The sequence below is a fragment of the Mesoplodon mirus genome (genome assembly GCF_964341445.2).
Source record: "Mesoplodon mirus genome assembly, chromosome: 11".
In the NCBI taxonomy this organism is placed as follows: domain Eukaryota; kingdom Metazoa; phylum Chordata; class Mammalia; order Artiodactyla; family Ziphiidae; genus Mesoplodon; species Mesoplodon mirus.
The window spans coordinates 99,962,932-99,976,157 of record NC_138987.1 but is presented as its reverse complement, the minus strand read 5'-3'; the positions used below and the strand labels follow the sequence as shown (position 1 = coordinate 99,976,157).

The 13,226-nt window shown below is 59.1% G+C and overlaps 1 protein-coding gene across 2 annotated transcripts in view; it reads right to left on the bottom strand.

Annotated features, from left to right (window-relative positions):
* Positions 1-415: 415 nt before the first annotated feature.
* Positions 416-13,226, bottom strand: part of IQSEC3 (IQ motif and Sec7 domain ArfGEF 3) — a gene marked incomplete at both ends in the record, with an annotated part of 89,732 nt that continues 76,921 nt past the window's right edge. Inside the window, 6 exons of one of the 2 annotated variants that reach the window (XM_082636254.1) lie at positions 416-829; positions 4,045-4,094; positions 6,422-6,514; positions 10,216-10,377; positions 10,509-10,608; positions 12,654-12,779. In XM_082636254.1, the coding sequence (XP_082492380.1) occupies positions 416-829; positions 4,045-4,094; positions 6,422-6,514; positions 10,216-10,377; positions 10,509-10,608; positions 12,654-12,779 (945 nt within the window). Of the gene's footprint in view, positions 830-3,887; positions 3,963-4,044; positions 4,095-6,421; positions 6,515-10,215; positions 10,378-10,508; positions 10,609-12,653; positions 12,780-13,226 lie in introns of those variants that run through there. The other variant, XM_082636255.1, reaches the window with a different exon arrangement.

Sequence of the window (13,226 nt, the reverse complement as noted above, 5' to 3'; positions counted from 1 at the left end):
CCAGCGTGGCACCCGGCGCTGGGGCGGTGAGCCAGACCCGCTTCTGTCTAAGGCTTGGGTGCTGGCCACCCAGCCCTCGCGCCTGGCAGACTTGGCCTGGAAGCCGGATAGGCCCTCAGTCCCTGTTCCAAGTGGCCAGAGTAATGGTGGGGGGAGAGGAGGCCTGGCCGTGCCTGGCTGTGTTGGGCCCCAGGAGAGTGAGGGGTGTCTGCAGGTTTGGGGGGAGGGTCGCTCAACTGAGCAAGGGAAGCTTGGGCCAAGCAAACCAGGTGCCAGGGACTGGGATTCTCTCTCTGAAACGACAGTGGTGAGCGGCCAGCAAGGCAGCGCGCCGGGCGTGGGGAGCAGCGGGTGAAGGCGCAGCGGGGGCCCCGACGCAGCCCCCCGGGACCGCAGCGCAGGGGGGCTGCCGAGTCTACACCAGGCTCCTGGCGCCACTGGAGCAGCAGCGCCGGTGCAGCAGGGAGCCAGGCGGGCAGAACTGGTGCGGGTGGTTGTAGGGGGGCGGGGCGGGGGGCAGGGGCGGCTGGTGGGCCGCCTTGACGGGGGAGCCCGGGCCGCCCAGGGGTGTGGAGGGGGACGAGGCGTAGCAGGAGAGGGCCTGGCTCAGCAGGGGCTCCATGCGGGCCAAGCAGGGCTGGTCCAGGACGATGACCTTGACAATCTGCTGGCACTGCACCAGGGTCCCGGGGGCTGTGGGCGGCGGCGGTGGCAGCAGAGGGGGCTGCTCCCTCGAGGGGCTAGGCTGCAGGTCTGGCGCTGGTGCTCCCCTCTCGGCCCCCAGCCCGGAGTAGTGCTGGGACGTTTGAAGCCTGTTGTGAATTGACACCTAGTTTAGAAACAGCCAGAGAAGTGTGAAATGTTACAAGACTAAGTCCCAGCTGCTAGGACTGGCCACCCTGGGCCTCCCTTCCCCCCTTCCCCGGCCCCTGTGCCCACCAGGGGCTCGCAGCCCTCACCTCGGCCCGCTCCCCATGTCTCTGCCACCCAGAGGGCACCCAGCTGCCAGGCAGAGGCGCTGAGCCTGGGTGGAGTCCAGAGACGCTGTGCTCTACCCGGCCTGAGCGGCCTGGCTCCTTCTGTGGGATGGGCGGCTGGACCAACGGACTCAGGTCCTGCTGGGTGGCCCTGGGCCCCGGGTGGGCGCCCACCCGCCTTCCCACCAACCTCGAGCTGGAAAAGCAGGGGTATCTGCCTGCGCCCTGCCTCCCAGGGGTGTGTGGTGGACACAGGGACAGAGGCAGGAGGCAGGTGGCTTGGAGCTTTGCAAGCCCCTAACCCTCCCACCAGCTTCTTAAAGGGAGGGCTTCTCATCACTGTGAATCACAAAGGTATCCCAACCCTGGAATGCCAGGGACCCCCGAGGGGTGATCTGGACCTGCCCCATCCTCCCAGACTCCCCAGGGCTGTGCCCACACATTCGAGAGCAGCCAAGGCCAGAGCCAGGTCCCCAGGTGCCCTTCTGGCCCAACCTGGGCCCTGGAGAAACCCGTCCCGCTGCAGGAGGGGGAACCCAGAAAGGGCTCTAATCTTTCCCCCTTGGCTGGGGCATAAGGGGGTGGCCCATGGAGGGCACTGGGAACTAGCCTGGCTTCCTCTTGCTAGCAGGGGAGGTGGAAGAAATCGGAGGATTCTGGAAGGAGAGGGGTTTAATTCCTCATCCCTCCGGCTCACCAGCCTGTAGGTACGACACACCATCCCCTTCCGACACCTGGGCCCTTCAGGGAGTGGCTGAGACCCTGCTCTCTGCGGGTGCCCTTGGGTACCACGACCCAGGCCCGCTGCTCAGTGCACGGGGGGCGGAAACCGAGGCTGCAGGGGAGGGCATCCTATGGCCAGGTCTAGACCAGGAAGGCCCTGCCCTGAACTATCTCAGAGCCCTAGGCCAGCAGATCCTGGCAAAAGGTGCAGTTTCAGGGACGCCCCCTCCGGGGTCCGGGCACTGCCCTGGTGGGCTGCTCGGCTCTCCAGCCCCGTTCCTCTGCCCTTGGGTTCTCACAAGCCCCCACCGCCAAGCTCCGCAGGCTGCAGCCTCTACTCTCCGTTCTCAACCTCCAGCCTCTGCCGTGTGTTCTAAGCCTGAGCCGCCCCCGCCTCCCAACCAATCACAGGAGCCCCGGAGCCCCTCAGTGCCCTGCCAAGCCCTGGGGTGGGCCGAGAGCAGGGCTGTGTCCACCTCCCTCTCGGGGAGCCCTCTGTGGTCCTCGCTGGGACAGGAGGCTTCTGTCCACTGCAGCTGGGGAGAGGTGGGTGCGGCCCCTTTCCCCACCTGCTCATCTTCTGAGTTATTCCCTGGGAGAAAGTGGCCTGAGACAGCGGGGGAGGCCTTCTGCTCTCCGCCCCCAGACTTTACAGCTGCCCTGCCCCAGGCAAACGCCTGGCCGCCCCAGTCCGGACCCTCCGAGCCCCCCTGTGGCCGCAGCCCTGGCCTCACCCTGCATCTCCTCTTCGCCTCCCCTTCCCCTCTCCCCTTCCGCTGTCTGCACCTCCCTCTGGTCAGTAAGTGAAAAGCAGGAAGTGACAGCAAAACATTCCCTCATTCTGACCCCCTTCTCACCTCCCTGCTGATGAAAGAAAGGAGAGAGAGAGAGAGAGAGGGAGAGAAGATGGAACATGAGTAGCAGGCCTGACAGCTCAGACAAGCTGGAGAAGCGCCTGCCAGCGGGGTGGCCAGGCAAGGACGGTGGGGGTGGGGAGGACGCGGGAGCTCAGGGTCCAGCTGAGAGGCCGGCGGTGAGGCCGCCTCTGTGCAGGCGAGCAGAGGCTATCAGAGCCCTGGGACTAGCCGGGGTGGCAGCCTTGCAGATAGCCACGTGGCCCCCTGGGCCGGGGAGGAGGGGATAATGGCCCCCAGATCGCGGTCCTCCCTGGGCAGGGGGCGCTAAGCCACAGGCAGGGCTGGTAGAACCAACCGAAGGGCTGGTAACTTCGTGTGTTTATCTGCAAGGCTGGAGAACGGGCAGCTGCAGGATGATGGGCGGAGGAGGGGCAGGGGATGGAATACCCACCCTGGGGGCTTGTCAGCTGCTGGGGCAGGAAGCTCCTCCGTGTGAAGGTGCCTCCTCCAGACACTGGTGTGTGTGTGGGGAGAGGAGAAGCTGGGGTTTTCTGGGGTGTCCTGGGGCTTCCGCAAGCTTAGTCAGGCTGGGGGCAGGGCTCCTCCAGTTTGGAGTGAGGGTCTGTGTGAGCAGTGAGGGTCCCTGGAGCCCTGGCAGAAAGGAGTGAGGGGCTCACCAGGGTCCGAGGGGAGCCAGTGGGGAGGGCTGGGGCCCAGCAGACTTGCAGGGCAGCTGCATGCCCGTCCCAGGTGGTCACCGGAGGCCTGGTAGGCACCAGCTGCTGCTGCTACTACTCCAGTCCCCTCCCTCCAATGTGGACAGTCTTCAGATGCAGCAGCTGCCCGCCTCCCCCCCTCCCGGAGAAGCCCTAAGACAACCCCACCCTCACTTCGCCTCACCTCCTCCTGCGTATCCCACCCCGAGGCCAGCTTTCCAGGTGGACCAGCTGTCCTGGGCGGAAACTGTACCCTCCCAGCCGCCTCCACTTTCCCCAGAGGCATCCAGGAGGACAGGGTCTGCCCCGCCGTGCTCACTCGGGCAACAGACCTAAGGGGTGATTCTCGAAGGGGCCAGGCTCCCTGCTACAGAGGCTGGCAAGATGTGGAGGAGGGAACCTTGGTCTCTGATACGGGAGCATCAGGACCATGGCAGTGTGCGGGGCGGCGGATTCGGGGGACTGCGGGAGGGATGTGATGGGGGTGTTGGGGGCTTTATCTGCACGCATTAGCCTGGGAGCTCGGCCTGGGAGGCTCGGCAGGGAGGGTGGGCTGGAGAACGGGAGAGGGCACTGTGGCTTGATTAGGTGCTGGAAGAGTGGTATTACCCATGCTAGCAGTAACTTTTAATTGTATCTCTTGAAATTGGTAAAATGGTGAGTCGGGCTGGGGAGGCATTGATTAAAACCTGAGAAGAGAAACAACAGAGACAGTGAGAAGAGGGCAGGGGGCACAGACTCACTCACCTGGGCAACCAGGCCTCCACTCACCTCCGCCGTGCTCTCCGCCGCCTTCTCTGCCGGTGCTGCCTCCCTTTTGGCTTTGAATGCAAAGAGCACAGGGCTCACTCTCCACCTGGCCCTGTCCCCGCACGAAGCCCTGTCTCCGCCGCCCCGCAGGCCCCAACCAAGCCTCCCTGCAATTCAATGCGGCGGCCGGAGACTCCAGGGCCCCCACCACGCCGGGGGCAGTGGACTGGGCGCCTGAGCCCAGCTCTGCCACGTACTAGCTGTGTGACCTTGGGCAAGATGCTGCACCTCTCTGGGCCCTCATGGACTAGAAGGTCTCTGGCGTTTTTCCTTGCTGGGTATTGTGGAGTCTCCTTTACCCACAGAGTGCCCCATACGGACTGTGCAGGTTGGTTGTGAGGAGGCCTTGGTTCTTGGTTCCCAGAGCAAAAGGGGGCTCCTCTTTGTCTGTGGCACAGGCTCTGAGAGGGAGGGGCCATGGTCCTTTCCTGTTCCTGCTACTTAGCTGAGTGGTGAGGATTCAAGGGCCTGGCACAAATAGCTGATAATGGCTCTGACTGCTACCAGGGCTTCCTGATGGGCCTGGCACAGCACCAGGGACCCTGCAGACACCTGGGGACAGCTTGATGATTTTTTCTGGCTCAGTCACCCCTGACTCCCACCCCTACCCCCAGCAGGCACCCCAGAGCCGTCGGCCGGGGCCCCTCTAATTTCTTACACCCCCGGGGAGGGTGCTAGTTCCCTTGCTGTGCACATCCCTCTGCTTTCTGTAGCACAAGAGGAAGCTGGGGAGGGAACTGATGGACACGGCCCCGGAGATACACATCAGGGCCTGGCCAGGGGCTGCAGCTTCCCAAAGAGGCAGTCTGGGCTGCAGAGAGTGGAGTGGGGCAGGGTGTCCGGGAATCAATCACAGCTGAGGTTTGACTCTATTACACAGCTGTGAAAACAAGCGTGTACTCTGACCTTGTAGAAATAAAGGGCCAGGACTTTCTTGGTGGCGCAGTGGTTAAGAATCTGCCTGCCAATGCAGGGGACACGGGTTCGAGCCCTGGTCCAGGAAGATCCCACATGCCACGGAGCAACTAAGCCCGTGTGCCACAACTACTGAAGCCTGCGCACCTAGAGCCCGTGCTCCACAACAAGAGAAGCCACCGCAATGAGAAGCCTGCCCACCACAACGAAGAGTAGCCCCCGCTCGCCGCAACTAGAGAAAGCCCGCACGCAGCAACGAAGACCCAATGCAGCCAAAAATAAATAAATAATATAAATTTATAAAAAAAGAAAGAAAGAAAGAAAGAAATGAAGGACCAGCTGAAAACCTGGGCGGGTGGAGAATTATGAACGCATGGTGGCAGGTCAGACCCATACACAGAGGAGACACCATAGTGAGGGTCTCCATGAGCTAAAAGAGCCCCGAGTCTTGCTTGGAAAACAAATCTCCTCTCCCAGCTGGTGTGACCAGTCCTGTGATGCTGATACAGCATCTCGGCGCCACGGCCATAACCGTAACCGGGGGTTTGGAACCAGCATGGAGCCCACTGGAGTGTCTCAGCTCAAGCTGACGTCTTGCTGGGACCCTGGCTTTCCAGGGCTTAGCACAAGGCACACGGCAGGCACTCAGTACGTGTTCATTAAATGTAGGAATAAACGACTGAATTAATTAGTGAACAGTTCTGGATGGTTCGCTGGGGTTTGCTGGGATGGGATTTAATTCTCATGCCACCTCTCCTAATTCTTTTCTATTTGGGGCAGATGGAGCAGGGGTTGGGGGGTGAGGGGTGGAGACAACTCTTCCTGCCTCCCTGCAGGTTGGGGGGAGGGGGGAAGGTAGGAGGGGGCAGTGGGAGCGGGTCTAGAGAACGTGGCCAAAGGTGATACAAAACCTGAAGCTGGCTTGACTTGTCTGGAGTGAAAATTCAACTTGAAGAAATCATTTGAGAAATTGGGTTTGAGGGTTCATCTGGGTTTCGGGGTGCTGACTCAGGCCTGGGATTAGAGAGTGATGTTGGCTCATTAGGGAGAGGTCTTGATAGGGCAGATCAAGATTTCCAGACCCTTCTGGCCACCTGCCTTCTCACCTGCTCCCAGCCACGGACACGGCATTTTTTTTCTCACGTGGTTTCCCTTTCCCACACCCCTAACCCCCGATGTGCAGAGGGAACAAGCGGGCACTGGGGCAGGATGTCAGAGCCCTGAGCCTGATGCCTCCAGGGGGAACAGTGACCTTTGTAAGTGGACACGTTTCTCTCTCACCTTCCCCCTCAATCTCACTGCTAAAGCCCCAGCAGATGAGGCCATGGAAACGAGCCTTTCCCTCACCCGAATCCCCAGGACCCCAAGGCCAGGGGCACTGAGTGGCCTCCACGTGGGCCAGGGCCGCAGGTCTGGAACTCACCTGTGGGCGATCCCTGCTTCGACTGTGGGTCCACCTGGGCTCCCCCGGCCTTGAAGGAGAGAGTCTTCGTTCCTTGCTGCTTCTCCAGCTCCCCTGGGGAACGGAGAGGCTCATGAATGGAGAGAAACCCCGACCTCTAGCACACAGAGGGGAGAGGAGAAATGAGACGAGAGCAGGAGGAGGAAGAGGGGCTCCCAGACACACGGCATCCACTCCATGTCAGCTTCAGTGCCGGGGCTGGCAGCGCCTGTTCCGGCAGCCAGAGAGGAGGTGCAGGGGGTTGACGGGAGGGAGGCAACAGCCTGGGTCTGCTTCCCGGCTCTGACGCTGCCTGGCTGTGTGGCTTCAGGCTGGTTACTTAGCCTCTCTGTGCCTCCCTAAGGGGACTGCAGCGTCCACTTCTGAGTGTCATCAAGAGCATCACAGGAGGGGGCTTCCCTGGTGGCGCAGTGGTTAAGAATCCGCCTGCCGACGCAGGGGACACGGGTTCGAGCCCTGGTCCGGGGAGATCCCACATGCTGCGGAGCAACTGAGCCCGTGCGCCACAACTACTGAGCCCGTATGCTGCAACTACTGAAGCTTGCATGCTGAGAGCCTGTGCTCCGCAATGAGAAGCTCATGCACTGCAACGAAGAGTAGCCCCCACTCGCCGCAACTAGGGAAAGCCCATGCGCAGCAACGAAGACACAGCGCCGCCAAAAATAAAAGATAAATAAATAAATAAATAAATTTATTAAAAAAAAAAAAAAGAGGATCACAGGAGGAAAGACATTAAGGCACTTAGAACAAGGCCTGGATGTTGCAAGGGCTCAGTAAATATCAGCTCCTGTGACGACATCAAAGGCTCACTTGGTGTAGCAGCCTCAGCATCGCTGGTGCCGTCCGGCCAGCTGGCTGAGCTCCCCCGACGAGGAGGTCCCAGTCGCCCGAGGGCCCGGCAGAGGTCTGTCTGCCTACTCGGCTTTAATTCCTCTCTCTAGACTGTAAACCTGTTCCTTCCTGTCTTTTCTCGGTGGTGCTGGAGAACGGCCAGTTACCCTCCTTGGAGATTTCACAGCCGTTATTAAATCTCTCCTCCGTTCCTCTTTTCCAGGAGACATCACTCAAATTCCTTGTATTAAAGCTACTCTCTTGGGTCCCAATTTCTGCCTGTCTAGTCATCTGTAATCTGGGGGCACCGGCCTGCAAACCCCAAACCAGAACCATTTGTGCCGATTGCCCGAGTCACACCATCAAGCAATACTCAATATTTTTACTGAAGTGAGAGTGGCTCTCTCTCCCCAGAGGGGCCGTCTTGGCTTTGGAGAAGTTAGCGTTGTAATTACAAGCAAGGCATCCCAGGAACCTGGGTGCCAGTCTTGTTCTGCCAATGACTGCGTGAATTTAGACAACTTCCTTAAGTTCTGTTAGACTCAGTTTCCTTATTTGCAACATGAAGATAATACTTCTCACCTCCTGGAAAGATGTAGCAACAATTCATACAATAGGCTCGGCATTCAGCCCAGCGTGGGCATGTAGTAAGTGCTCGAGAAACGGGAGCTGTGGCGACTTTTTCCTGTTTTCTACTTCCTTTTCCCCTGCCTCTCTGAGCAGCCCTTCCTCTGTCCTCAGCTTTCCTCCCTTTCTCTCCATCTGAAGAATAGGAGCAGGCAGGAGCCTGGTCCCTGCCCTCCTGCCCTCAGCACACGGACCTTGGCGATATCTCCTCCTTAGTACTTGGAGGGGCAGGACGTGCTGCTCCCAGGCTGATGGGGGAAGGGACTTCTGGCAGCCATGCTGGTGCCCACCTGTGGGCGTTGTGCTCCGCGGCTGTGCAGACCTATCTAGGATGTACTGACAAGAGGGTGTGTCTCTGAGAATGTTCTAGATCAACAGCAAAGGTGGCATTGAAAAGTCTGTCTGTTACACCCCTGAACTCACGTCGCCAAAGGAGAGCAGAAAGGGAATTTACACCCTCCCTGTACCAGGCGATACTGAGTTAGTTTCACAGTCTGGTCTGGTGAGGTGTTTTTATTTTTATTTTATTTTTTTTTTTGGCTGCGTTGGGTCTTCGTTGCTGAGCGCAGGCTTCCTCTAGTTGCGGTGAGCGGGGGGCTACTCTTCGTTGCGGTGCGCGGGCTTCTCATTGCGGTGGCTTCTCTTGTTGCAGAGCACGGGCTCTAGGCGTGCGGGCTTCAGTAGTTGTGGCGCACGGGCTCTAGAGCACAGGCTCAGTAGTTGTTGCTCGCGGGCTCTAGAGCGCAGGCTCAGTAGTTGTGGCGCACGGGTTTAGTTGCTCCGCGGCATGTGGGATCTTCCCGGACTGGGGCACGAACCCGTGTCCCCTGCATTGGCAGGCAGATTCTCAACCACTGTGCCACCAGGGAAGTCCCTGGTGAGTTTTTGTTTTAACCTGATTTTGTTGTTTCCTTAGGAAATTATAAACAGAAGCTATCCTCTCATTTTCAGGGTGGAAAGTACATGAACCTTAGAATCAGACTTCACTGCAACTGCCAGATCCTCCGCTTCTAATATGCACCTTAGACACATCCCCTAACTGCTCTGAGTCCCATCCGTGAAGTGGGGGCCAACATCTGCCTTGCACCCCCCCCCCGTGAACACCTAAACAAACCACCTGGCACACAGTAGGTGCTCCAAAGATGCTGATGAAATAGCACCACCCTGGCGCATTGGCCCCTGCTCAGAAACTCCCACCACCTTTCCTCCTGCCCAAGGGATTTATACCAATTTAGAAATACTTTTCAACTAAGTGGCCATGTAAGGCAGACCTGGAGTCTGTTTTTTTTTTTTTTTTTTTTTTTTTTGTGGTATGTGGGCCTCTCACTGTTGTGGCCTCTCCCGTTGTGGAGCACAGGCTCCGGACGCCCAGGCTTAGCGGCCATAGCTCAAGGGCCCAGCCGCTCTGCAGCATGTGGGATCTTCCCGGACCGGGACATGAACCTGTGTCCCCTGCATTGGCAGGTGGACTCTCAACCATTGCGCCACCAGGGAAGCCCCTGGAGTCTGTTTTTATTTTCTGTTTAGTTTCTGAATCCATTCTTACTTAATTTTCCTTTAAAGGCTCTTTGAAGCCGCTGCAATGCTTCACCAGGAAAGCTTTTAGGTGGGCAGAGACCACAGGGTGTCACTGCTCTTTTCTTGAACTAAGAGGTGACCAGTAAACCACCCGGACAGATGAAGAGGCGCAGAGATTGTCTACGATACCTGAACTGGAGCAATCAGGAACCAAGGCACTCCTTGGAGGCCAGAAAACAACTCCAAGATGAGGGACAGTCAGAAAGCCAGACTGGACTCTTCAGGAGATGACGTTATGAAAAAATTAAGTGGGGGGGCTATTCCAGGTTAGAAGAGGTGAAAACCATGAAACAACCAGGTGTGACGTGTGAATCTGGACTGGGTCAGGGGAGGAGGCTGCCAGGGAGGTTGGGTGGGAAGAAGTGCTCCAGGCCCGGACCTCCTCGGTTTGCAAGCCCGCCTTTAGGGCCGGCTCACTCGCTGGTCCTGGTCAAACCCAGCCGAGTTCTCCGTTCCGAGGGGCCCACACACCGCCCCACAGCCTGGCTACATGTGCACACGCGTGTGTGCACCCTCAGGTACCTCGCCTTAACTGTGAGGCATCCATCAGCCATGATGGGGCCGTGGGGCTGGGGCAGGGAGGGCTCGGGAGGGCAGGAGGGGCCTGGCTCGCCCACACGCCCTCCGCAGGGGTGCAGGGAGTGTCTGTCTGCAAGCGACCCTGCTCCCGCTGACCGGAGCCCGGCCTCGCGGAGGCTCTGGGCTCACCGCGTCCTTACACTCTATGCGGATCTGCTCCAGCTCCGTCACCTCCGCGATGGACTCCTTCAGGTCCTCCACAAACTTCCGCATCTCGTCCAAGCCCAGGGCACAGAAGTGCAGCACCTGCTTCTTCTCGGAGCCCGAGAGCGGGGTCACCAGTGTGATGCCGTGAGAGTAATCTGGAAACCAGACCCCAGGCCCCACAGGCCGTGAGCAGCCGCGGGTGAGGAGGGGGCCTCGGGAGCGCCTGCCCCTCCCCCTCCCCCGCACCCCCCGCCCTCTGCCACATCCACGGGTGACCGAGACTTACACTCGTTCTCAAAGAGGTGGAACTGCATGCCCAGGAGGCCCACGGACTTGCAGAAGGTGTACGTGGAGGAGCTCTTCTTCTTGGGGCAGAGTTTGAGAATCTGTCCGAGACAGGGGACAGCCGTGCACTGACAGGTGTGCGTGTGTATAAACGTGCCTTACACACCTGGATGAGTGAACACCCAGGGCTCTTGTGAACACAAGTAAACACCCAAAAAGAGACACGCACACACATGCCCACTTACACACTTAGGATACATTCACACACATATACACACATGTATACACACATACATATGTACAGACACAATATCAAAATATGGTCTTCAGGGGCTTCCCTGGTGGCGCAGTGGTTGAGAGTCCGCCTGCCAATGCAGGGGACGTGGGTTCGTGCCCCGGTCCAGGAAGATCCCACATGCCGCGGAGCGGCTGGGCCCGTGAGCCATGGCCACTGAGCCTGTGTGTCCGGAGCCTGTGCTCCGCAATGGGAGAGGCCACAACAGTGAGAGGCCCGCGTACCGCAAAAAAAAAAAAAAAAATACGGTCTTCACTGCACAAAATACTCCAGTGGCCATTCCCACAGCACTTAGAAGCCAGTCCACACTTCGTGCCCTGGTTTGTAAGCCCCACCTGGTCTGGTCCCTGCCTTACTCTGGCTTTATGTTCAGTCCATGCTGCCCTTTCTATAGCTTGAACGGGGCAGGCTCAGTCCTAACACAGGGCCTTTGCACCTGCTGTTTCCTTCCACCACTCGCCCTGCAGCTTCTTGCGTGGTTGGGTTACTCTCATTACTTAGATCTTAACTCAAATGCTGCCTCCTTAGAGATTCCTTCCCTCACCAGCCTTTACAACAAACAAAAACAAAATAAGAGAAGAAAAAATCCACCTTAACACCAGCTACTCCAACCTATCACCCTGCTTTGTTGTCTTCATAGCACCTTCCCCCAGTTTGGTATTATCTTGTTTGTCTTCTTAATTATTTTCTACCTCCCTTGTCTCCTGCTTGCTTGGTGTACAAATGTTTCTTCGGCATCTTCTGAGCTGGGCGCTGGGACACAGGAGAGGACGGGGGAGCCCAGCCCTCAGGGTGCCTCCCTCCGGGGAGGAGGACCCTCAGGGTCCATGAATCCATCAGTGGATCAATCCATCATCGCATAGTAAGCCAAAAAGCAACGTGAAGAAACGGATACATAGGGTAACTGCAGAAACTGGTAGGTGTTTTGAAGACGAAGTAGGGTCAGGACTAGACGGTGGGTGGGCAGAGGCCACCTGTGAGGTGCGGGGAGAGCGTCTGCACTGAATGAGGAGAGGCAGGGGGTCGTGCAAGGTCTGGGGAGCTTTTCAAGCAGACGATGGAGCCACAAGGTTAAGGCCCGAGACGGACGGAGCCTGGAGTCGGCCTGTGGAGGCAGCTGGTGGGGCAGGGGGCGGGCGGCAGAGGAGAGGCGTGGAGGGAGGTGAGGTCCGGGAGCTGGCGATGCTGACTCCGTTGCTCTGCGGAGGTGGACCTCAGGCGGGGAGCGTTGGATTTGGGACAGTTTTAGAGGTGGAGCCAGTGTGACTCGTGGATGGAGAAGGTATGGGGTTTGAGGAAAAGACAGAGGCCAGACCCTGCTCACTCTGCTTCCCAGCACTTGGAACACCGCCTGGGGCATAGTTGGTACTCGTTAACTATTTGTTGTATGGATACCTGTGTTCAGAGGGCAAAGGCCGAGCTCCCCACAGACGTGCGCAAACACACACACGCACACACACACGCGCCCACACGCATGCACACACCCACATGCAGGCCAGCATCCCCCCTGGGCCCAGGGACAGTGTGGGCCCCCCCCAGGCCTCCTGCACTTCCCAGGCCGTGGGACGGACGTGCAGCCCTGTACCCTCCAGCCCCAGGTTCCCCATAGTGGGGGGATGCAGAGGCTCTGGGATCTAATCCACTCGCACCAGGACCCGGGAACCGCGAGCAGATGACCTCTGGGTGCCTCGGCTTCATAACTAACAAAGTAGGAAGGCTCGTATCTGCCTGGGCTACCTCACACCCCACGCTGGAAAATCAGCCACGGGGTATGCAGCATCATGGCATCCTGGGGGGCAGGGTGCCCTCGGAGCCCTCGGGGCCTCCGGCCCTCTGGGGGTCCCCACTCACCACCAGCAGGTCGTTGAAGAGGAACACCTCCCTCTGGTGCGCGGCCTGCTTCTGCAGCTTGTTCACATCCGTCACCTCGAAGAGCCGGCTGCAGCAGACCAGGCGGCGATGGGGTTCTGACAGCACCTGGGCCGGGGCACAGCGCTCACAGCCGGGGCAGCCGCCGAGGTCGCAGCCCTCCTGCCCCCGGCGCCCACTTTCCGGAAGAGCAGATGCAGGCCCAGGTTGGCCCCGACCCTCCCTCTTTGCTCCCCCGGGCTCTCTCCCCTTCCTCAGGCTCCTTAGGGAGCAGGGCTGGGCCAGAGGGCTTCACAGTGCTGGACGCAGTGAGCAGATAAAAGGCAGGGGAAGGAAACTGAAAAGAGCCTTCGGATTGTGCACTCCTTTCCCTCCGAGGCCTTCGTGAGGGCAGCCCCACATCCTGGGCTGTGCCTGTCTCTGCTGCACACCCAAACACCAGTGTGCAAGAGGGAGGGGTCCCAGGGACACCGCGAATCTGCTCCAGTGCATGAAACAGCCTCCTCAGGGGGCGTCCGCAAACCTGACAGAGGCTCTGACCTCGGCACAGCAGGC